The following is a 26,846-nucleotide window of genomic DNA, read 5'->3' as shown; positions in this document are numbered from 1 at the left end:
TTGACAAGTGCCGTCGTAATAAAGCAGACCTCGGTAACTTCAGCTCTCTACAAAGTTAACCTGCATGTACGTTTTATTTAGATTACTTTGAAAATTGTCTAAGTTGTAATGGACATGAAAATGACCTTTATTTACAGTTGGATAATCATCGAAATTTATGTAATTTTACTCGATTTGTCTTTGCGCTACTGTTACACTGAACAACACAGCACTTTCTTACACCCATATTCTATGAACGTTTAAATAATAGAAATTACAATATGATCATGTCTTATTTCGCGTATTTATCTTTCTTTTTGCCATCTGTTTCTGAGAGTGTGATCTGGATCGAAAACTAACAAGGCTTTATTAATATATTGTTACATTCAAACATTTTACAACCGTTCTTGGCACAACATAGTTCATTTTTTTACATTTGTGTAACTGCAATTTCATAATACTGATACTATTTATGCATACGTGATGATAACATCTGTAAATTTGACGAAATATCGTTATTCTTTCCTTAATTAGGCAAAAATTACAGTAATTTCATACCCCAGGTTTCCTGTTTTTGCCACTACGCACGCTGGCGTCGACTCATCTATACCCTCCCATCACTTGCACCTGGCCAGTATGATGCTAAATAAGCCGATGCAACCGAAAGCATCTGATGTTACGGGAATGACTATTTCCGATAAAAAAACATACGTGAAAGTTGAAGCTGTAGAAACTGTTTTGCTAAACAAGCTTTCATGCAGTTTTTATTTTTCTTAAAATCATTCTTGGAACCATGCATATTAGTAGCACATAGTGACAATGTATTTGATGTACTATAAATTATCAATTTAACTAAGCCGTTAAATCTTTTTAATGAACCAATACTGTTTGTCAAAGGTGTCTGTGACACTCTAACTCAACTTAAAAATTTAGAGACCAAAGATTTCAGTGCTGTTAAACGTAAAAAAAAGTCATCTTTAAACAAGAGTCTTCAGCACTTGCCGTTTGAAGCAAAGAAGATGTAAAGGGCGCTCATTATGCGTTAAACGACGTATTGAATTTAAAAAAATTGTTAAAAAAAGTTACGTATTATTAAGAACATTATTATAAAGAATATTTTAAGTATTATATTTATCATAAACAAAAATAAAAAGATACAAAAACCAAAGAAAATTATAATTTTTTATCTCAATACACTATATCAAATGGTATGAAACGAAAAATATCATAGGCTAGTATAACTAAAACAATACTTAAAGAATCTTTTAAAACTAGAAATTAGCTGGCTTAAGGTAGCTGCTTCCCAATACATAGGTCAATTTTATATATAGATGTACAATATACATATACATCGTACAATATACCGTATTCAAAATATCAGAGTAAAAAGTAAAGGCTTTTGCGTATACTTATACCTACATAAACGTATACATGTATCATGTGACAATACAACGTTGTCAATGCACGATATTTACTTGGTTACTGTCCAAAATCAAACAAAGAGCCTTTTTTTGATAACTATTATTTTAAAAACATGTAGTAGAAAATTCTCAAAAAAACGTATAAGTTTCTTTACTGTCTAGGGTAGTTTTCAGTACTTTTCAATTATTTATAGATATGCGATAAGTTACACTTTTTAAAATAGTGTGGCTATGTAGTGTATGCACCATTGCTCCAATGTTAAAAGAGTAATTATTTGACCAGGATATTTCAATAACGACGTGGTAAATTGGTCTCAAATTTTTCACACATATTTCTTGACGCTTACACTAGTTTTGTTGACAATTTCGTACGTTTTTAGATACTTTTACCTTAAAAACAATTGCCTTAACTATTCTTGTAGGCAAAAATATGAACAACAAACTGAGAATTACAAGATATAAAGAATAACTAAATTAATTTTCGATTACACACTTGAAGAAAAAAAGAAGTTGCTATAAATATCTATTTTTTTAAACGTTATCATGGTCATCATAAATAATCATCATGTTTCTTAATACTGTTCGTTTTTTTATTATTTCGTTGCTCTATTTTACTAACAGCAATCACAAATTATTTTGAAACAGTTAACTATCTGAATAATATTATTATAATGAGTTCCCAAGCTTTTACTTATTTACTTTTTTTACAACTCATTTTAATTTTGCGCATGAATGCGCTGGGCACCATTTCCAAACTTACGGAGTATGCACTCTGACATACGCAGTCAGAGAAGCCCGATGTATATTTCATACTTTTTTTCTGACTTTTTCTTGAGTTAAGTCGTTGACCCTATATTTTTAAGAATTTAACAGATTCTTTGTAAAAAAATACACAAGAACCATGTTAAACTTTTGAGGTTATTTTCGAAGGTACAGTCGATTTTGTGATCACGGTCCACTCGAGTAGGTGTTAAATTGGTGAAATTTCTGTGGTGGTTTGTGAAAAATAAGGTCGTTGATCTGAGTATTTTCTTATCACAAACAAATGTGACATAGTTTATTTACATAGTTCCAGAATTTAAGAAGTTTTGGTTAAGCTGATAGAAATAGCCCAAGCCATCTGAAATATGTATACATCTAACAGAACAGTAAATAGTCATAAAGTCACTTAATGTAATTTAATGTTTACTTTGTATAAAAAAAATTTGTATACATCTATAACCACGTACGCATATAGCAGTGGATAAGAGTGTCTTCTCCCAACTTCTCATATTCTTTACGAGCGTGCATATTGCGTGACTTCAAATGCCAATACGTAATTAAGGTAAAGGTACCTATTATGAGCCACTTACTCACTACCTTTTTGGAATCATAATCATTGTAAAATAATAATACGTTTTCTTTTAATACTTCCAATACCTTCTTGAAGCGCTACACTTATCAAATATGTACCAATAGTAATAATTGTGAAAAAAAGTGTTGAAAAGATTAAAATTCAGAAAATGTCAACATCCTTTTTTGTACGTATTATGGGCCTCTAATTTATTTATATCACTCTGGCACATAATTTTTGTCCACATTATGAGCCTCTTTTGAAAGTTATTATACACAAATGAATCACACTTATTTTTTATTCCTTGTGATATTTAAATGAACAAATGCTTTTAAGTAAGAAATATTTCAATTTATTTTTACCAATGGGATTACTTTACTTGGCTTAAAGTTTTTTTGTATTCTTGTGGCCCATAATATGTATTTTGTAGGATTTTACATGAGTCCATATTATGGACCACCACATTGGCCCATCAGCATTGGTATATAAGTATACTGAAGGTAAATAAAGATTCAGTTTTATCGTCGTTTTAAGTTAACTTACTTCAACTCTTGATTTTAACAAGTTATTCGTATTCTGAGGTATATAAATGTCTTCTTTAGCTTCATAAATGTGTACAAAATATTAAAAAATAAAAATACTATTGGTAAATTGCTTAAAACAATGATAAAGTTGCTTACTATCCATGGCCCATAATATGGACATGCTTTGATGGACCGTGAAAATGTGTGGGCCACCTTACTCGTACTGGCTTGTAATATATACAAAAAAAAATGATTTGGTCCATAAGTTAGGCCACTATTTTATTAAAAAAATTGGATTTTTAATTAAAAAACTAAGATTATCACGTGAATCTACAAGCTTTAAGCTACTAGCAACGTGATCATAACATTACCTACAAATTTCTTGTTATTTAATAAATTGCAGTCTAATGAACGTGGTCGAGAGCCTATGATGCACTTACTGTCCTACAACGCCTGTTAGATGCCCCAACTTTATAGATACAAGATTTATCTTTTTTTTTTTTATGATAAAAAACTTTTCAAAAATATATTAGTAAATAAGTCATTTTAAAGTGTGAGACTTGAATTTTCAGTTCCACTGATTTTCAAGACAATAAAAGTGACTTAAATCCTTTATTTTTGACTATTAACGTATAGGTGGCCCATAACATGGCCAGTGGCTCATGATAGGTACCTTTACCGTAATTGCAAATCACTTACACGTCTAGAATGTTAAATCACGAGTTTTTTTTTTTTCAAACCAATTTATGCACTTTATGCAACAACTTTTTATATGAACCGTAACTATATTAGACAATTTCAAACGAGAACAGTTTTCATTAATACAACTTCTACTTTGCGAAATCGTTAGAGAATTTTCAAATTTCAAATAACGTATTTTATTATGTAATGAAACGTACAAAAACTATTAGAAGAACTTTAACTTTACTAACATATTGATTTTATCATACCTACACTTTTTCAACTCATCATACACTGAGAGATTAGTGGAACGCCCTCTGTCCTTTAAGTGGCCCAGCTGAGATATCACTAACATTGGGACGAGAGACGAACCAGAGTAGGACGCCAGGTGCTTCACTGTTGCGGGACAAGCAATGTGCGACAAGTACTTGCACTTTCCAACGTATTTTTGTCATCTGCACATGTACAGAGGTCAAGTTTTGTCACATGCGCATGCGCAAGTATAAACTTTCGTGCACCTTGATAGAGCCCCTGCTGCATTGTATAGATAGTACTGCTGCTGTACAACCGTAGTTCACCTAGAGTTTAAAGTGGCTTGCCAGCTGTTCCACTGAACGAGTTGGTAGGCATACGCTACATTAGTACTCTATCTGACCGTGCGAGCACAGAGGGTGCTCCACTGGTCTCTCAGTGTACGTTGTTTTGGATGAGGCTGTATCTGATAGTGTAGTTGTTAAAGTAAGAGTCTCTCAGGGGTTGCACTTGGGGCCGCTTCTATTTCTTATTTACGTTAATGATACTGAGGATGTTATACATGGATCAAAATTTCTTTTCTTTGCTGATGACATCAAACTGAATGAATGTATATACAAAGATTCTGATTGTCAGATATTGCAGCGTAATCTTGTTACCCTGGTTACTTGGAGCAAGGCTAACGATCTTAGAGCAAACGTAAAAAAATGAGCTGTGATTTTGTTCTGTAGTCTAGGGAGGTCATACTTCATGATTGTGCTGTCGGTCCCTCATTGCTGACAAGGTTTACTAAAATTTTTAATTTAGGTATTCTCTTCAAGGACTCTTGCACTTTTCACAAGCAAATTAGCTCCGTCTTGTAGGTCGCATACAAGGCCTTGGGCTTTTTTATGAGAAGGTGCAGGAATTTTCCTTATGTGTGTATACTGGTCTATCTGTATAAAATCCTTGTATTGCATCACGTGTATTGTATTGCTTTCAGATCTGGACATCGTATTCACGGCAAGCGATATATGAAATTGAGAAAATACAACATACATTTTTTAAATTTGTGTCGTTCAGAAGTTGGCTCCCAATGTTACCAATCAATTATGATTGTTTGCGTATTCAGTCAGAGACTGGCCTGTTATGTGTTTGGCAGCTTTATATCTATAACGGCTGTCAGTCACTTCATTATTTTTACAAAGCATTTTCATAAGAATTTAGAGGTAAAATATAAAAGATAAATGTTTGGTATAACTGTTCTCTTAATTATACCAAGGATATAAGTAACTTCATTGTTTTATGACTTCTATCAAAAGTAGAACGTACGACTTACTGAAGGATATACGGCAGCCTCATTATATGTACTGAGAACATAACCTACTAGGCTCTATTTAATAATTTTGTGTGTTACGAGTCCTCTAAAGTTTGTGCGTAAAGTGCTACTAAGATCGTTTATCCCTCTTAACTTCGTTGAATAAGCAGTTAGAATAAGTTACAAGTATTATATGTTAAATTGAGCATCAAAATCATTTTCAAATTTTGATTTTTTCTAGTATAATCCTAAGAACTATATACTATTTCGCAGAAGTCATGATTTGATTATAAGTGATGTATTTAAATAAAGGTGTCAGTAATGTAATCTGTTAATAGAAATATTTTTATGTATAAGGTAGTTATACGCTGGAGTTTGAATGTGGCAAAAATATCGATGACAATTTCTGCATGTCTTGAAGTTTGAAGTCTGAGTTCACAAGAAAATAAATAAATAGAACCTGAGTCAATAAGCTATGGGAATTCCAGCCCATGTGGGTTCAAGTCGCCAGGAAATTTCGGCCCACTCCCTCTTCGTGGCGAGCGGATCCCTCTTTGCAGGTACCGTAGTTCCTCCTGCAGCCAATGGGCGAGCATGAGCTGTGGCTCCTTCACACTCCTTGTTCGTGTGCTGCTTTAGGTTGTGTGTGCCACCGGCAGCACTGCTTGAGTTTGCGTGTACTGTTTGAGTTTGCGCGCGATGCCATGTGCATGCGTTGGGTCTACCGAAGTGGAGCTTCTCTATTCAATCGATTTCTTTAAACAAGTGGCAGATGGCGTTTTTTATCAATGCATGTGGGGTAAAATATTGGACCACCACGCAGGTCCAACGTGTTTCCTCCCGGAGCTGTTGGTGGACTTGTCAGTAATGCATACCCAACAGCTCCTGCCTTAGACATTGACTTGGGGTGCTCACACTAAATTGGAACTTTCTTATATACTAACTTATGAATAATCTTGATACTTGCAGATAAGAACAAGCAAGAGGTGACATGCCTAGTGGACAGTTAGTGAAGTATAATCTAGTGACACTGGAATCCCCCACATACTTTCCCCCCAGTCACGACAACTACTAAGAGTCGGAAAGTGACTATACAGATGAGATAGAAAGTAGAGTGATAGCAAAGTAGGAACTCGGAAACCATATATCAAGGACCATTAAGAATCGTGGATAATCATAGAGCTACAAAGCACTGCATCAAGGCACGGGGAATCTAGAGTTGGGTTCATTACCATTATAGGATAAAACATTAGATTGGCACTCTACTTTATCAAATCTTTGTTGGTCAGAGCCCGATCAGGTAACTATACTGCTTTGAACATTTCTTTTTTCTTTTTTTCTTCTTTTCTTCTTAGAACGAAGTTCTTTATGTCGTGTACTGGGGCGGCTGGAATTCTAAGAACGACAGATTTATATGAAACGGAAGTGGCTTACCAGAAGTCTCTTCTTTCTAATTCATTACATTTCCCCCCCTTGCCCCGTTGCCCTCGCCATCAGTCCCCTACACACTTCCTCTCATCCTATATCTTCCAACTGTGCTGCGCTAGTCTCTTGCACCCCTCAGCCCACCATTCCCCTTCACACTCCCAAGCAATTAATTTGTAAACGAAGTTTTAATTCTGTTTTCCCACAATAATTTTTATTTAACTTTAAATTTTTTTTCTTCTACAAATCTGAAAAAAAAAAAAACTTTCCATCAAAGGGACTTGAACCCTCGACCTCTTGCATACAAGTCGAGTATCTTACCCACTCTGCTACAAGCACTGCTGACTTTAAAAGTTTACTTTCATGTTTTTATCATGTGGTTTGGCATTCACTAATAATACATTTAATTCATGATATATTATTTATTTGATTATTTATTAAAACGAAGTTCCATATTTCGCGTGCTTGGGGGGCTGTAATTTTAAAAACGACAGATTTTTATAAAACAAGAGTCGCTTACTAAAAGTCTCTTTCTCCAAAAAAAACTTCTTTTCTAAGTAATAAATTTAAAAAAACAAATAATTTAATCAGCATAAATATAGTTATGTAGATTAAATCAAATAAGGCGCGTTATTACGCATTAAATATTAGTATTTTATGCATTTGATGCATAATATACCAACCGATTTTTTTAAAACCTGATGTTTTTTTGGCACTCACATAATGCTAATAAATAATTACTGTTACAAATAAATTTCTTAACAAATAAATAAATACTTAAAATCAACATTGTACAATAGAATTACAAAACGTACAAATGGTTTTTGAAATCGCTTATTACTAATTCGACAAACAAATTGTGTTACAATGTCACATAATTATATAAATATAGTTATTCATTTAATCAATAATAAATAAATTATGTAAGATCATTGTATATGTCTATTTCGAGTTACATTCATTTTAATGGTTTTTAAGAGCCCTTATTTTGAATTTGATAAACAAAGAATAGTAAAATGTCATTGAATAATTATATAAAAGTAAAACAAAAAATTTTTTAATCGGCTATACAATTGCAAAAACATAAGTAAGAAAAAAAAATTTGAAAAAAACTTATTTACAGAAATTGAATTTAAAAAATTTTAAAAAAAGTAATGAAATTAAATATGACAAAAAATTTAATGAATTAAACAAAGACATGAAAATATACAATGGAGTAAAAAAAAAAAGCAAAAAATAAAATAAAAAAAGGAATGAAAAAAAAAGATTAAATAAAAAAAAAAAAATTGAAAAAAAGGAAATAAAAAAAAATATACAAATTAAAACAAACAAACCCGGTTGTATAAATGGGTTATCGAACCCGCGATAACAACGATAACAACGAAGTTCTTTAAACATGAGATTAATATAAAGACACAAAATTTCTCAGGTAACAAAGGGGTCGCCAGACCCATAGGAAGAACGAAGCTTAATAAAAATAAGTACTGCATTTATGTGGTTCCCTTGAAAAGCGAAAAATAAAAAAATAAGAAAATTTTGTTTAGTACTCACGACATTTGAACTTCGTGAGTACGTCATGCATAAATACAATACTTTTTTTTTCTCCAAGCCATGGTTTGATTATGTCTCTGACTATTTGCTAGCTGCTTTTTGTCTGACTTAGTAGCATTGGGGCTCTTCATAGTTCCTGCTATTCCATTGGCTATAGCAGCAGTTGCACTTAAACCAGTAAATAAGAGAATTAGAGGTAAAGCTCCACCAATTTAAATAGAAAGGCGTTAAATGCAGGGAATTTGATCATGCTTTTTACCACTAAATTTCTAACCTGCAGTACAAGCACCTTTTAAAGCACTACTACTGACATCTCGAGCTTTTTTGCTTTTGGTATTCATGCCTTGTAAAGCAGCTTTGATAATTGCACTTAAAGCACTACCTTGTTTTTTTAAGCTACTGTTTGTTCTTCTTCTTTCGTAAATACCTTGTTTCTTTTTCTTCTTTTTCTTCTTTAGCCCCATAGCAAATTTACTTTTAAGCTTTATAGCGATGGTCACCAAGGTAGCTGCTGCTTTTTCACCAATACTTAAATCTGAAACTTTAACTTACTGCCAAGCCTTATCAGGTAAAATTGTATCTGCTTCGTGTCCAGCTTTTAAATTTTGTCAATTTTTTCGAGTATTCTATATCATGCTTTTTACACAGCGTGTCCAATGGATTAACTCCTGAATCTCCTCTAGCAAGACGCTTAGCAAGCTTATGGCCTGGACCACAATACTGTTATCCGGGCAAATGAAGCTCTACTGGTAAAGAATTTATGATTTTATTTGCAAGACCTCGTCCTCTCTTATGATGCATAATAATGATAATGCGTGATGATGATGATTAGTCTTCAGAGATGAAACTATGACTAAGCGTTCGAGAAAATAAATAATGTTATTATAGTAGGCCAATTCATTGCAATAAGGAGCTAGAAATTCGAAAGCTTATAGCTTATAGAAGTTGTTATACTATGTAATTAAAAGATTGGTTGTAACTCATTCTTCATACAAAGTAGACCTGGAATTAAAAGAACAATCCATAAAATTACAAGTTTCGAGTTTTGACGCTATTGTAAAACAAGAAAAGGTTTCAAATTAACATGGTAAACCACTCCCCGATATTATTCGTGCTGTATTTTTCGGCCCATCTAGTTGTGATAAAACTAATAGCTTATTGGCTTTAATCGTGCATCCCAATGGAGTTAAGTTTAAAAATGTGTACGTACACTCTAAATCGCTGCATCAACCAATGTTCAAGTTTTTAAAAGATATATTGGAGCCTACAGAGGGTGTGAAATACTTACCTTTCAGTGAACACGAGACTGTAGTTTTGACAGATGATGCTTTACCAAATTCTATAATGATTTCTAATAATATACCTTTTGAAAAACAAGATAATGTAAAGGCCTTCTTCTGTATGAGTAAATAAATAAATTTTGACTGGTTTTATTTTTGTCAGTCATATGCTCAAGTATAAAAGCATCTTTTTTGTGACGTTTAAATTTTAGTTTCATTCCGTTAGAATTAAGTTAACTTGAGGCATAAGTATAATGATCATGGAAGCTCTGATATGCCATATATTCAATTTTAAAATTCATGCTCTAATTGCTAGAATAATGATAAGCATAAATTTGTTGTTAAAATCATAAACAAGCCAATGAACAATGGTTGCTACAGAAATAGCTTTAATAACTTTGCTGTACATTGAGGACATACGTAGTGCAATTGTTACAATCAGTCGCAAGACAGAAGTGTGACCATCATCGGTAGCATCATTCTTAATATTATAATGTATGAACAAGAGAAAGGTGTTTTTACTACGTCAGTTTGTAAAGGTACGAGAGTCTGTTAAAAAAAGTACAGACTATTGTAGTTTGTGGAAAATGAAACTAAAAAAGTGCTAAGTGAAACTTTTAGTCTAATTACAGACTTTTTCATAGAAATTGTTGCCGAAACAAAAAAACAAAAAAATAAGATTAATAATTTTGTTACTCACAATTTCTTTTATCGTAAAAAAGATTAAAAAAATAATAAAGTTGATTAAGAAAAGCACCAAAAAACAAAGAAAAATTCGGTGAAAGTGATATAGCATTAAAGTCTGCCATTAGTGAAGTGATGATGGTACTGATTTAAATGATACTACTCAAAATCAATCTCCTAACTCCGTGCAATACAGTAAGAATTCATCAAATAATATTTATTTACAAATACTTGATCAGAATCAGAAAGATTTTGTAGATTTGAAGTATGGAGTACGAAAAAAATGAGGTGTACAAGTTTGGTAATTCGTGGATAGACTTTGGAAAAAATCGTATAAAAATAAACAATATAAATTATCCAATAATAGCTGGGTTAAAGGAGCTACTCTTAAAAAAGTATCTTCATAAATTTCTAGCAGTATACGATGATTTGGAAGAACTACACAATATTACAAACTTTAAATGTTCATAGGAAAGTGTTTAAAAAAACAGAGCTGTATGAACCCATAATAGCAATAAATTCAATATAACTATTGCTTTAATGTTCGATATCATGGTCCAAAAAAAAGGTGGTTCGTTACTACCTCATAATAAAACTGCTTAAATAACATCACAAGTAGATTATACACATTGAGATAAGCCTAATGAGTCAGTAGATCGTTTACACTTACTAACAGCTGAAGAGTCAGCAGGCAATACAAGTCATGACAATGAAATTTTATCAATCATCGAAGAGCTTCATAAAGTGGGGTATATGTACGGAAGTGCACAATTTTGGCTTTCGTATCAAAATCAATGTCGATGTATTCGGTTGAAAACTATGTAAAACTGAAGGTGGTAGCCAAGGTCCTCGTGAAATTAGATATAAACTTACAACAGATGGGCAGTATGACTTAGGTAACAAAAAACTGTGCAATATTGGAGCACCGAAGCAGCCTGAAGATGCAGTCAATTATGTTTACTTAATTAAAGTTATTAATAACTTGAAAAAAAAACAGATAGCTTTCGAATTTTTATGTTCAACTTACAAAAAGATTTCTATTTATTCAAGCTGATTAAGTTTGATCAATACTACATGTACATGGTAGTAAAATAAAGTAAGGAACTGTTTACATTAAAAAATTACAGAAAAAATTTTTTGAACCTGGCATAATACAAGCATTATCACAGCCTAATCTTGTTATATTTTGAAGTGGAACTTTATTCTCCACAAAAAACTTTAAAACGACTCAAAGCGTTTCTTAGCACTGTATTGTCATGTATCTAGTTCAATCAATGTTAAAAAATATAATAAAAATTTACCTCCCTCGGGATCAATATAATTTTCAACTATGCACAACATTTTTTTCAAAGTGATTTTCATGTATTTATCAATCAAAACGTAAAATAATTAATTTTTAAAAATATTTTATTCTTTTTGTAGGTCACAGACGCTCAAAATATTAGTAATTGAACTGGCGCATTAATCTCTTTTTATGCCCATTTGTGCAACTTCCACTGGCTTTTTACCCATCTTCTGCATGAAAAAAAAAAGATCGTTAACATACTAAACAGGAACATTATCTTGCACTAAAATAAAAACTGTTTATTACTCAGTCTGAGTTTTATCGTGCCTTATAAAATCCTGTTTGTTGTAACGTGTGATATTAACACCGCAAAGAAAATAGTGAGCTGATTTTTCGGGATTCAATTCATCTTTGGAAGCAAGTATTTTAATGGAAGCTCTTGTAACTACCTACTAATAATAATCTATGATACTTGGGTTTCCTTTGTGTGCTAATATCCATGCAATTTTTTGGTCTCTGCTGTGACGATTTTTTTGCATTGGAAGACATGTTGATGTATTTTGTAGTTAAAATATTTTAATATTAAAGTAACAAACTATAATAATATTAAATTCAGACAATAGTGACGCAACAACAAATTTACAATTAATGTTACTAACTAAAACTGCAATGGAATAGCTTATAAAAAAAAAAGAAAGAAAGAAAATTTTTAGGAATGAAGTTCTTTTTTCAAACTACTGAATATAATGCCTTTTTTGACTTTAAAGAACTTCACTATTGCAAATAAAAACTTCATAGTTTTTAAAGTTGCTTGCAGCAATCAAAAAACAAAAAAGTATCAATTTAATGCACTAAATTTACATTGGTTAGCTCCACAAAAACTAAGAGCCCGCAAAATTGCATGCACCCGATAAGCCGTGTACGCAAGAAGATTTTTATGCATTTAAAATGTTAACTAGAGTACTAAAATGTATAATTAATAAGCAGAAAACGTAAAAAGACCAGTAAAAATTTTAGGATAGTTTCAGTAAAATGACAGAAGTTTTTCTTTTTAAAGAAATAAGATAGGCAAGCGTATTTTTTTATCGGAAGGGAATCGTAGCATACATAAAATATTTGCAGTTTTGAGAATTACCCAAAATTGTTAATAAAAATTATCCCTAGTATATTTTAATTGTTTCTTCTCGACGAAATCTTAGGAATTTTTAAAAAATTTGGTTAAAAAATTGATTTCCTGTACAGTACGCCTGTTGACTCAAATATTTGGTAATGAGTCTCTTTAAAATTCATTTAATCGACCACTATCTGATTTTTTATAAAATATGTCGTAAATTCGTAACACATGCAAACTGTGGCCTACACTACATTAAAAGATTATTATTTAATTATTACTGTCCATAAACTTAACTATAAGAATTAAAAAGCGCTTGTTCAACGTGAAAAAAAGATGAAAAAAGGCTACCAGGCAGCATTGAACATTATAATTAAAACTCGCTAAGAAGCATTTTCATTAAACACAAATATTTACCACCAAAGTAATTGCTTACAATGTACGGGAAACATGCAGAAAGGCTGCTAGTTAGTATTTACCTCTACATATCAACAACATAAAAAGAGCATTTTATTAAACATCATATTAAACATTCACCACTTGTAGCATTACCTCCAATACAAAATAAAAAGCACAAAAAAAATACTTGATGTACCGTTGCACGGAAAAAAATTAAGCACTATTTCTCAAAAAATATCTATTCCAGCAAGCATGCTATCTCGTTGACTTGAAAGCTAACTGACTTAGAAATAATAGTTAACGTGAATGTATATCTCCCTGTATAGATGATTACACGTGCTAAAGTTGAAACAAAACAGCAGCTTGCACAAATGTTCTTTTTTTTCTGAAGTGCGTGATGTCAAATATATATGTGTATAATCAAAACAAACAACTCGCCGAGAATTATAATGAATGAACGTGGCCTATGTTGGGAACTACACAATAAAAAAAAGCCTCAAGTATAATTCTATTACACATTTCTTTTGTACCAGTCATATTTACGTTCCTTTTTTTTACTAATAATTTTTTTATGACCGATGGATTATCATACGACTGGATTTTTTTTACTGCTAAGTCTGGTCACATAATTTCTTTGTACGGTTCGTGAATAATCTAATTTATACTAGTAAGCAATATTATAAAACGAATAATAAAAAAGAAAACTTGTGAAAAATCATAATTTTTTTCTTTTAAAACTTACGTACCACGAGTTGGTTTGGAAATGGCGTTTTTTTAGTAGCATGATTATTTATTTCATTATTTTCAATAAAAAAAATTCTAAAGTAATGGATTAACAGATTTTTATTAAATACATAAAAAATAAATTATAAGACTTGAATATTTATTTGTATCCCTAAAATTAACCCAAAAAAATCTTATTGTATAAGTAATCCCAAGAAAACCAAGCATGAGGGGTCTCGAGATCCCTGACAGAAGCGAAGCTGCCACATATATGTGGCAAAGAAACATTATCCGACATCAATTGTACCAATAATGTCTGTAGATACACACATACATATACATGCCAAAGCATACGCGAGCGCCCACACACTAACCCACCCACGCACTCCTACACGCATATATTTCTGGGATAAATATCTAACAGTTTTATGTCAAGTATGTTAGTATAAAAAAATAAATGAAAATAAAATGAAAAAATTAATAAAATTAAAAAAAATGAGCAAAATAAATAAAGATAAGAAATTTGTATTTATTCGGACAGAGTGGAGCAGTATATATAAAGTATAGACATCATTGGTATGATATATGTGTTTATATATTTAGCAACTGATAAATAATAAAATTTTTTCGTTAGTACTGTAAAAATAACTGGAATACGTTCGGCACTGTTGAGAGTACTTTGGCTCTTTCTTGATCCGCATTGTGACTGGTTCTAACTATAGTTGAATAGTGGGTATTTGTATGATCATACGATTAAAAAAATGAATTATAGGTTTGTGATAACTCAAATATGATGCGTAAGTATACTATCAATGTAATGTTATCGAAAAGTTTTGCAAAAACTGCATCAATAGTTGTCCCTAATCGTGTTGTAGAAATCTGCGGATCTGTAATTAATCTTAATTGAAATTCATCAAAATGTGTGTGTAAGCACTGTACACACACACACACACGCACACACACACACATGTAAACAATATACATGGAACATGCAGCCGCATAAGTATTCGCTCCGAGCCGATACAGAGATTGCGCCCCCACTAGCCAAAATCAGGCAAAATTTCTTGCATGTAAACAAACGGCTTAGAACATATATACATGCGTACAGCTGCTTGTGATTGGCACTTGGCAGGCTAGAGAGAGAACGACGATCCTCTCCTGCTGTCTTATTCAGCCAATCACAAGCAGCTATACGCATGTATATATGTTCTAAGCCGTTTGTTTACATGCAAGAAATTTTGCCTGATTTTGGCTAGAGGGGGCGCAACCTCTGTATCGGCTCGGAGCGAATACAGTACGACGTAGTGATACAAATATGAAGTCGGTAAGAGATCAGAGAAGGCCTTCGAGACGGCAAAACTCAACCACTTCTGAGCTCGTATAACCAACTTCGAATACTACAGCAGCAGCAGTAGCAGCAGCTATATATATGTGTATACTTGTCCTACTATTGCGATACTAAGCCAAGTGGGGAAAGCATGTCAGTCGTTTTAAATCTGTCACTTTTTGCCAGCTCACTCCTGGTCTCAGAATGCCCCATAAAAAGCTTTGCTCTACTAAAATGTTCCTTGGGATCGTGGCTTGAACATAAGTTTGTCAGATTCAACGTGCAGGCAAAAAAATTTGCCCACTCGACTACGACAGCTACAGATCATGAGAGCATTCAATTATACTCAAGCTATACAAGTAGGCGGGGCTTAGGTTAATACAAGTACGGTAGGGGAAGCGCTCTCTCCACTGCCTGACTGTGCCTGCCTGATGTAGAGAGAGTGAAATCGTTGTGCACGTACGCAGGAACTATTGGTTGTTAACATCACTGATGCAGACCTCTACACTACTTGAAAAGTGCCTGATATATTTGCATGGCTTCTTAGGTATGAAAATCTGAGTTAATAGTCTTAAACCTAGCTTCAAATAATATAAGTACTGCACTGACAAAGATCTAGACATTATTTGAAATTCGTTAACTCAAAAATAATCTATCTGTGTCTCAGTCAATTTAAAAATGTACCAATAAGAAAAATACTTTGTTGTTAGATCCTTAAGTACATAACAATGAAAGATATACACCTATTAATCCTGGAAAATGGTGTACAAACACAAGGCAGACTTTGAATTTAGCAAAAGTCTTTATTGCAATTTGAAGTCATTTAAATTTAACTTTCGGATGTAACAAGATCTTATATACGTATATAATGTTTTATATTTATAACATTAGATACGAGAAAAATAAACTAATATTTGTTACTCTGAAAAAAGTAGAGTTTATTTAATAATTATTATACAATATTTACAATATTTACAGCGTAATTTTACCTGAAAAAAGTAGAGGAACGAAAATATAAGTCTATTATCTCTATTGTATTTTATATTTTACACTGAAGACTGTAATTTTATATTTCACTTGCTTCTTGATCCTTATTTGTTCGCACTACCTTTCTCTCTGAGTTTATATCTGTTACTAATCCTTTTCCTCTCTCTTCTCTATTGTTTCACTTCTTACCTTCAATATCCTTACCCCCTCTATCAATCACCTATCAAAGGACACGCTTTATTTGTATTTAAAGAGAGTATACTTTCTTTACATCTCCCCCCCTCCGTATTAGTCGAAAATTGGAACATCTCATTGCATTTTGTTTTATTTACATTTCTTTCTCACTAAAATCGTCGTCATTTAGTTCCATATTCATTGGAACCAATTTTGTTACGTGAAATAAATCTGGTTTTCTATTTTTTTCTGTTTTTATTTGATATATAGACTCTGAAATTTTATTTATTATTTCATAAGGTCCAATTCGTAATCTATCCATTTTTCTCCTATTTAGTCTGTTTCCATTTTCTATATATACTAGATCTCCAATTTTAAATATATGATTTTTTCTGTTTTTATCAAATATTTTCTTGTTATAATTGTGCGATTTAATGGTATTTTCTATTGCTGTTTGTCTATTCTTTAGCCAGATGTCTTTGTTATCTATTGTTATTAATTCTTGAGGTGTTATGCTTACATCAGTCCCATCTAGTAAATATTGCGGTGTGAATCCTGTAACAGAATGTTCTGTCTCATTATACTTTTTTATACATTCATGAGCTATTGATGTCCAAGCTTTTTTATTTTGGTTTTCGTTTAATTTGCACCTAATTTTATTAACTATTGTTTGATTGAGTCTTTCATTTAATCCGTTAGAAAATGGCGCATTAACAGCTGTAAAAACTATTTTGATATTATTGTGTTCCAAAAAATCTTTGAAATCTTTTGAGTTTATTCCTGGGTACTGATCTGACAAAATCATTTCTATTTGTTCAGTATCTATTATTTTTCTTACTAGTTTAATAAAGTCACTTGCCGTTTGTGTCTTAGATGTTATTATATAAGCATACCTGGTAAAGTGATCTACTAGGAGGTGTAAATATTTTTTTGTTGATCTATTTCCTCCAAATCCACCAATGGTATTTATTGAGACAATTTCAAAAGGTTTTTTTGCTGGGCCTAAATGTGACATTTGGCCGTATTTAAGTTGACCTCTTGATTTATTTTCTATACATATTTTACATTCTCTACATGTTTTGATTATATTTTTTGTTAAATTCTTCGCTGTGTAGTTTGTGCTTATTCTAGTCATCATTTGTTTTATTCCAATATGAAACCATTCTTTGTGTATTTTTTTAATCAATTTTTTACTAAACTCTTCTGATAGTATTATTTTTTCTTTTTTTCTACTCTTTTTATAAAAAATTTCATTTCTTTTTATTAACATTTTATTTGATTTTTGTATTTCTTTGTTTTTTTCTTGATCTATTTTGATTTCATCTATTTCTATTAAATTTATTATTCTTAAAAATTCTTCGTTATTTATTTCTGGTTCTAATACCGGATTTCGGCTAAGACAGTCTGCTTCTATATTTTCTTTTCCTGGGATATATTTTATTGTAAAATCATATTGCGATAAATAGTAAGTTAAATCACCTAGTTCTTCGTCTGTTCTTACTTTAATATTTAGATTTTCTAATGGTTTATGGTCTGAATATACTATAAATTTTTTTCCAATAAGCCACTGCTGCCAATATTTTATTGCTTCTTTTATAGCCAAACATTCCAAATATATTGCTTTTTTTTTCTTTTGTGTTTCTGTTAGTTTTTTTGAAAAATATGCTATCGGTTTATCTTTTCCATCAAATTGTGTTTGTTTAAACACTGCTGCTATTCCTTCTATTGATGCATCTGTGTACAGTTTTATTTCTAAGTTTGGGTCAAATATCTCTAAAATTGGTTTTGAGCACAGTAACTTTTTTGTTTGTTGAAATGATTTTTCACATTCCTCTGTCCATATAAATTTTTCATTTTTCCTAAGTAATTTGTGGAGTGGGTCTAATAATATCGCACTTTTCGGAATATATTCATGATAAAAGTTTATTTTGCCTAAAAATTGTCTAATATTTTTTTGGGTTCTTGGTTGTGGAAAGTTTTCTATTGCTATTAAATTATCTTTTATTGGACGAACGGTATTATTTTCTATTATGTGTCCGAGATACTTTGCAGAATTTGAACCAAATGTACATTTTTTAAATTTTAATCGAAATCCTTCTTTTAATATTGCGTTTAAAACTTGTTTGATGTGTTCTATATGTTTTTCAAAAGTTGGTGAAAATATAAGTATATCATCTATGTAATTTTCTGCAAAATTTTTTAAATTATTTTTTTTTAAAATGTTGCTTAGTATTCTTTGGAATATTGCTGGTGCTGTTTTTAAGCCAAACGGAAGGCAAGTCCATTGGTAGTGTCCATCTTGTGTAATAAAACCAGTTTTATTTCTATCTTCAATTCTAAGAGGTATTGACCAAAAAGCCGAATTTATATCTAGGGTGGTGAAAAATTTACAGTTTCTTGTTTTTGTTATTAAATCTTCGATTAGTGGGAAAGGTTGTGCTTGCGGTACAATTAATTTATTTAGGTCTCTAAAGTCTATGCATAGTCTTGATTTCTTATTTTCTTCTTTTTTAAATGCTAGAGTAACAGGTGCTGCAAAAGGGCTGTACGATTCTTCTATTAATTTTTTTTCAAGTAATTTTGCTACTTGTTGTTCTATCTCTTTTTTATCTTCTATTGTACATCTATATGGTCTTTTGCTACAGTATTTTTCTTCTATTAAATCTATTCTTGCTTCATAATCTTTAACTGTCCCTATGTCATATTTGTTTTTTGCAAAGACTGAATTGTATTTCTTAATTATATTTTTTATCTCTTTCTTTTTACTATTTTCTAAATGTTCTAATCGTAAATCGCTTTCCTCTTCTGTCACATGCTCATTAAAGTTTATTTTTACTTCCGTAACCTTTTCTGTTGAATTCTGTTCTATATGTTGATCTTTTTCTTTGATTATTTTTTTCTTTTGGGAAATATTTAAATTCTCATCTTGTATGAGTCTAAATTTTTTTATCATATCTAAACCTATTATAATATCCTCAAAGTCTTCTCTTTTTACTATATCTAAGTCTATTTCTTCTTCTATTTCGAATATTTTTACTTTCACTTTTATTAAGCCTTTTGTTTCGCTGACACCATTGACTGACTTCAAATATATTTTGTTTACATTTTTTTCTTCTTCTTGTATTTTAACTATTCTTCTATTTATTAATGATATCTGAGCCCCGGAATCATATGTTCCTATAACCCTCAATTTATTATTTAACAATATTGGTATTTTAATCAATGGTGTCTCTATTCGTTTTTTTTCTTCTGTATATAAATCTGCATTTATTCTTTCATTTGCCCCAACTACTCTTGTTTTATCTTTATTCTTAAACCAACATTTTTCTTCAGGATGGAATCTGTTGGATTTTCCTATTTTCTCACATATTTGACACGGTTTTTTTTCTTCATTTTTATGTTTATAATTGTATCTATTATCATTTTTCTTGCTTATAATTTTTTTGTTCAAACTTTCATGTTTTCTTATTTCATTTATTAATATTGTTGAATCTACACATTCTTCTTTATCTAATTTATTTCTTATCCATTCTGGCAGACCCATTACTATCAACGCTATTATTGTCTTTTTTCCCATGTTTGGGTCCACATTTATTAATAATCTTTCTTTTTTTATCGCATATTCTGTTAATGAACCTTCATAATATTTATAGGACAATGCATATATAGATGAATTCCAACTTCTATCTGCAAAAGTTTTTAGAAATTTTTCTTTCCATTCTTGCCAGTTATTATTTATTTTTAATTCTGTTTGTGCTGTATAATGCCAGTCCATGCAGGCTTTATCTAAAAATAATCTTAAAATTTCAATTTTTGTATTATCTTCAATAATTTCAAATCTTTCACATTCTTTTTCAAATGTATTCATCCATTGAGTTATATTCGTCTGTTTTTCATTAAATTTTTCTAAAATAAATTTTTCTGATATATTTTTTAAGTTAAGCTTGCTATTATCTTTTTGTTTGTTTGTTAATAATTGTTCTATCAAGTTGTTTATATCTACAGGATTTTCTATTATTTTTTTTTCTTTTTCAATTTCGTTTAAATATATATTCTTAAATTAAAAATTTCCTATTTCATCTATATATACTTTTGCTAACTCATCATCTAATCCTATCCGTAACTTCTGTTGTGTACCCCTTTTAGCGTTACTTTTAAATTTAATAAATACCTCTGTTTTCTTGACTTCTGTGTGATTGTCTATATTTTGATATTGCCATGGTATAGCATACTGTATTCCTTTTTCCGTTTCGATGAAGGTTATATTTGTTATGTTTGTTTTGCTATCACTCGGTGAGGAAACAACTTCAAAATTAAATCTTAATTTTGGCATTTTTGTTATCTTGAGACAATATTTTCGTTCTATAATGTTTTATATTTATAACATTAGATACGAGAAAAATAAACTAATATTTGTTACTCTGAAAAAAGTAGAGTTTATTTAATAATTATTATACAATATTTACAATATTTACAGCGTAATTTTACCTGAAAAAAGTAGAGGAACGAAAATATAAGTCTATTATCTCTATTGTATTTTATATTTTACACTGAAGACTGTAATTTTATATTTCACTTGCTTCTTGATCCTTATTTGTTCGCACTACCTTTCTCTCTGAGTTTATATCTGTTACTAATCCTTTTCCTCTCTCTTCTCTATTGTTTCACTTCTTACCTTCAATATCCTTACCCCCTCTATCAATCACCTATCGAAGGACACGCTTTATTTGTATTTAAAGAGAGTATACTTTCTTTACACGTATTTGCACTGTACTTGATCTGCTTTTGTAAAAGCTAATTACTTATTCAGGTAAGAGGAAAGTGTTGTCTTTATAATATATCTGATCATTAACAGTGAAAAGTCACAACGCAAGACTTTATTGGCCCTAAAATGCAACGTCAACTTACCAGGCACATTTTAAATAGTGTGAAAATCTGTATTCCACATTTGATTCATCCGATAAATTAAAATCTGAGACGCAGACTTTTACTACTTGAAATGAGCCTCATATACGCATGTTGTTTTTCCAGTGTAAAAGTTTTTATTTATCGTTTTACATGTGGCTTTTAATAAAAAAAGCTCGCTGAAAAAGATCTTAAAACTGTTTGAAACGAAAGTCTGAAAAATTCAATTGATTTTTTTCATTTTTAGATATCATCAAATTATAAGCAAAGTTTAATTTTTCAATCATAAAAAGATTTAAAGTTCATCCCTTATAACTATAGGGTTGTTAGACATTAACGTTTTGGGTTGTACAGTTAAAGCTTAATAAGTTAAATTATAGGACATTTAAATGTTCTACCGTGTTAGAGTGTTGACTTTTCTGCTGAACACAAAACACGGGAAAGTGAGCTTAGTAAATAGATACGTGTTGCTAACAGTACATTATTGAAATTATTTTGTATTTTGAAGAGTGCGCATATATATATATATATATATATATGTATAAATTATTTAAATAAAATTAAATTAGGCACAACTTTGAACTGCATCTAAATTCAGGATAAAACTACTTCTGGTGTCTATTTGAAACTGACACTGAAGAAAGCTTGATATGAGCCTATTGATATTAACATCTCTTATTTACAGTAACTGTGGATTTCTTACTAAAATATCTTGGTATAGCTGTTTTTAGTGTAAAAGAGGTTAAGTTAACTCAACAGCATATCGATAAAAATGATATTTAATGCTATTTCATGATTTTAGTAAATGATTCTCGAGTAAATAGTAGCATGGTCAACGTGGCATCGTCTGTTTCTCAAACTTGCCCGGTCACACACCCACGTGATTTGATAAGGTCTGAACGTTATTGAAAATTAATAACTGTAACGTGCACAAAATTGTATACTAATTTTTTTTTTTTTTTTTTTAAAGGAGGCTTGTCACTAAGAACTTTAGTGAGAGAATCCATGATAGCAGCCATATTGGTCCAAGCTTCAGCATAACAGACAACTGAAGGGACATTCTGTAAAAATATAGCTGGGGCTCCCTACCGTAAAGTAATTGATATAATCCATCTAAATGTCAACTCACTGTCGTAGCACAGAGTGTCGACATGTATTTATAGTAATTATTTGGGTTGGTATGAATGTTGAAATAAAGCTGAAATAGTGAAGTTTCACTGGTTTACCGATTTCTTGTATTCTTTGTTTTCATACACTGTTGCTTACTGTTTTCAGTGAAAAAAATGACTACTTGACTACTTTTATTTAATTTTTTTGTTTGGATTTTGCCGTAGTGTTGACAAGAGCATACATATTATATCGACGCAATATGTATCAACTACGTCAACATTTATCGTGCAAAAAGTTATGATGGTCCTTGGTCAGCTTAGCCGAAGGCAATTTGAGTAGTACATTCCTCATTCCTGCGTTACTAAGAACTCAATGTTCAAGCGTTTGATTAAAAACTCACTTCTTAAGAAAAATTAGACTAAATAGTCACGATTGATTAGATATGTAGTGCTTACTGTGAGGTGTGGACTATGTTAATACTTTATTTAAAATGAGAGCAAACACAATCTCACATTGTAAAAACTCAGACATCATCATTTTATTTCATTTTATATACTCAAACGTAATACTTCTTTAAAATACCATTCAAATCCTGTGTAGTCTGCTTCTTGCTAATCTGCATTAAAATCTACCACGTAAAAAAGATTTGTTAATTCAGTCACGAACCACTCTTACCATGTATCTGCGGGGCAAATAAAACTGACTCCTGAGCCGTGTGATCTGTTTGCTCAAAACAGTATTTTTGGTTGGGTGATTGCAGATACTTGAAATCATTATTGCATTAAAGTACTGGTGGAATAAAATTACACGGAAGCTATCAACAAAAAAACACTGTTGAAAAATGAAAAAAAAACTACCAAAAAAATCTAAGAAATGAATGACCTTAAGCGAATTATATAATAAAAAAAATCCATCTTACAATGAAGACAGTCGTTACGTCGTTTGCTTACTGCTTTGGATGAGAATCCTGACTTGTGTACTTTAATACAGCTTTGCAACAGTTTTATACTCTTAAACAACACCTTCAGATTGCTCATGTTCTCGTATCCAAGTATCAACGCATAATGCGAGAGTACCTATTTCTAGAGCACATGTCATTAGTATAAAATAAAGGATAAAATGGCTGTTATATGCTACAGTATTCCGTGATCCAACTCTCAATCACAATGATTAAGGTGTACGTAGTTCTTAATGCTTCCTTTAAATCTACAGCAAATATGTATTTAAATATTGAAACGGTTTGTCCTGTAATTTTAGGTCAACTCTGTGAGCATCTAATATTATTTTACCTCAACGATTTTGCTATGATGATTGACATCGCTCAGACATATAAGGGATAGTAGGGCATGACGGGCACCCATTATTTATTACACTCTTACAATTTTTTTCCACCTTAAATATAATTTTCCAGCTGAGCATCTTTAAGAACGTGACACATAGAACAAAACTACCCGAAATAAAAAATTTATAAATCAATAAATAATTAGTTATCATATAATGAAATATAGTTTTTAAAAATGCTTATTCTGCCCCCTTGCGGGCACAGTGAACATAGCTGTAGGGTACGATGAGCGCGGGATGATTGAAACAATTCGATGGTAAATCAACAACAGTATTTATATTGATTAATTTTTAATGATATTTAACAAACATAAAAAATTTAGTTGAGAAACATGAAACATTTATTCGTTAAATCATTGTACATTAAATGTAATATCACAAGTTACATTACAATCTATTTAATAAGTTATTCTAATACCACAAACATCTTGCCTTAATCTCATAAATTTTGTGTTTAGTACAAATAATTGTATGCCAATATCACAGCAATGTTGCACTCTAATATTATAAAAATAAAGCTTAATTAAAATGAAATATATACGTAAAAAGCCTCTTCAGTCTTGCCAGTTCAAGATTGTAGGAAAAAAGAACTAAAATTTATAGGATTCATAGCAACTGAATTTTCCAAAGAATCACTTCGTGTGATATTTTGAATATTCGAATTAAATTGCATTAATGGTTCTCTCTGTATAATATTGCAAGGCTTCGACATAGCTATAGGATTAACGTTGGCGATTCTTCTATTCTTTGGCTCCTTTTTAATTTTAGTTTTTGGAACTGCCTTCTTTGGATCCTTTTTAATTTTTTTGTCTTGACTAGTACGTAATTCTGCAATGTATTCATCACTGGTAACAACAGCAGCTGTACCCCGTTTTCTCCGTTTAACAGGAGGCTTGGGAATCGTATCACTTTTATTTGCTGGTGTGATGGAAACTGGATCATGCATTTGTGTTGCCTTTTGCTGTATTGAATAAACAAATCAATGCTGAAATTTAGCTGACAAAATATATACGTATACTTACTAGAATTTCCATGATGCTTCGGGCTTGGGAAAGAGGTATTTGGATTGTAGGCTCAGAATCAGAAGCACTGTTTTGAGCTTGAGAAAAAAATGATTAAATAGATGCTTTGTGTTCAGACACTGAGGTTTCTGAAAGAGTACGACTCACATCGGAAGATACCAAGGGGCTTACGCTTGAGTGTGATGCACTACCAACACCATTATTTATAGCTGTCACAGATGAACTCGATGTAGACTCAACTGCACTGATCCCTGAGTTCTGCGTAATATTATCAAGTGTCTCTCTATAGAATGAGCGGTTGACAGATTCTGTTAAAACAAAAGTTATCATTTATCATAATGCAATTATTTGTCAATAAAAATAATTTTTTTACACTTTTTAAAATATTTACCTGAATCTGTATCTGTTGTGGAAGAGGATGCCACCTCCTCTTTGGCAAAATAAGGATCAAAGACTGATGCATTTAAAGGATATAGACCAGTTGTTTTAAATGCATTCAAAGCTGTGTCCATTTTTGCTGCTCTCTGCCACGCTTTGCCAAATAGACTGAAAACATCTTTCATCTGAACATTAGTACCAGTGCGCTGAAATTTGTTTACCTCTTCTAAGTAGTAAGTATTCACTGGCTTCATAAAGCCAACGTCGAGAGGCTGCATGCGATGAGTGCAATGCGGAGGAAAGCATAAAATCACAACACCATGTTTTTTGCCCAATTCAGCCACTTTCAAATTTTTAACATGGGTACAATGGCCATCCAATAATAAAAGCACCGAATTATCTAACGATGCTCTTGAGAACTTGATAAACTCAAGAAACCAATCTGTAAATATATCAGTCTCCATCCAGCCACTTTTTCTGAAAACAGCCCAAGAACCCTCTGGCTTCCCTTGCAAATATGATTCGTTTGTCTTAACGCGAGGAAAAATTAGCATGGGTGGCATATAATTTCCTCTTGCTGAAAAGCACAGCTCAACGCTAATCGTCTCTCCTCTCTCTGCAGCTATTTTTCCTGCTACTTGTCGCCTTCCTTTTGCAGCAATAACTCTTGATCCTGATTTAGGTACGACAGATATGCCTGTCTCATCAACATTATAAATGTTGGAAGACTGAAAGTTGTATTTTTTCTGTACTTCAAGCAGGAGCTGAAAAAACTTGTCAACACTCTGACGATTAAATCCATCTGCACGAGCAGCTGACGTAGGCTCAGCCTTTCGATTGGAAAGGTCATGGCGTTGCACAAAACTTTGCAGCCAGTCTCTTCCAGCAAGACCTGTAAAAAATGTGATGAACAATATGCCCAGACAAACAATGCAGTATAAGTATAGAGTAATACTTACCAGTTTCATTGTTGAAAGGGTGTGAAACACCCAACTGTACGGCAAAGTCATAGGCCAACTTCCTGAGATCTGTAGTTGACAGTCCCATGAGTCTTTTCTCCAAATCAATCACGTAGTCATATAGGGCATTTTCTTGTTCCAATGAAAATACCTTTTGGAAACCTGGATGAAATTTTTATTGTTAGGTAAGTTTTTCATACAAATAAATCATACACAGCTTTTTTTATTATATTGCAATTGCTTACCAGCATTCATTGAGTTCGGATTAGCGATTTTTCTTTGCAGTGTCGCGCGAGGAATACCGTATTGACTGGCACTGCCTTTGATGGTTTTTCCACTTTTCACCGATTCAATAGCCATTGATAAATCGGTCTCAGACCACTTTTTTCTATCCGTCTTCTTTTTGTATCGTCACACCATTCTTATTTTTAGTCACGATCCACAGTTAAACTTACTTACTTATAAAATAAGACAGACTAGAGAAATTTAAAGCTAAGACTAAGGTTATGTTAATCAGCCTTGTTTTAATTCGAACAGAATGACAGCGTCTGCTGCAGACTCAGAGTTCTCAGGCTCATTGTGCCTCAAGCGCGGTGCCCATCATGTCCCCTAGAAGCCATGTTTTGAAATAAATATAACTTTTTAATGGTGGAAGATAAAAATTTTTTTTCAACGGATCTTGAAAGTAAATCAAACAG

The 26,846-nt window shown here is 31.6% G+C and overlaps 2 protein-coding genes across 2 annotated transcripts in view; both read right to left on the bottom strand.

Annotated features, from left to right (window-relative positions):
- The window catches only part of LOC106637206 (Talin_middle and talin-RS domain-containing protein rhea), a 912,483-nt gene that overhangs the window by 86,581 nt on the left and 799,056 nt on the right, over positions 1 to 26,846 (bottom strand). The gene's annotated exons all lie outside the window — the stretch shown is intronic.
- LOC106645395 (uncharacterized) lies at positions 5,953 to 26,025 on the bottom strand (the record flags this gene model as incomplete). Its single annotated transcript, XM_089595078.1, has 4 exons — positions 5,953 to 6,167; positions 24,426 to 24,750; positions 24,983 to 25,119; positions 25,203 to 26,025. Coding segments are annotated over 4 exons (1,500 nt in total), but the record flags the coding sequence as incomplete, so codon positions are not given.

This window comes from Copidosoma floridanum, unplaced genomic scaffold (genome assembly GCF_036245765.1).
Source record: "Copidosoma floridanum isolate Cflo_tuat_1 unplaced genomic scaffold, Cflo_Japanese_pri ptg000024l, whole genome shotgun sequence".
NCBI lineage: Eukaryota > Metazoa > Arthropoda > Insecta > Hymenoptera > Encyrtidae > Copidosoma > Copidosoma floridanum.
The sequence above is the reverse complement of the archived record's forward strand: the minus strand, read 5'-3'. Positions and strand labels throughout refer to the sequence as shown.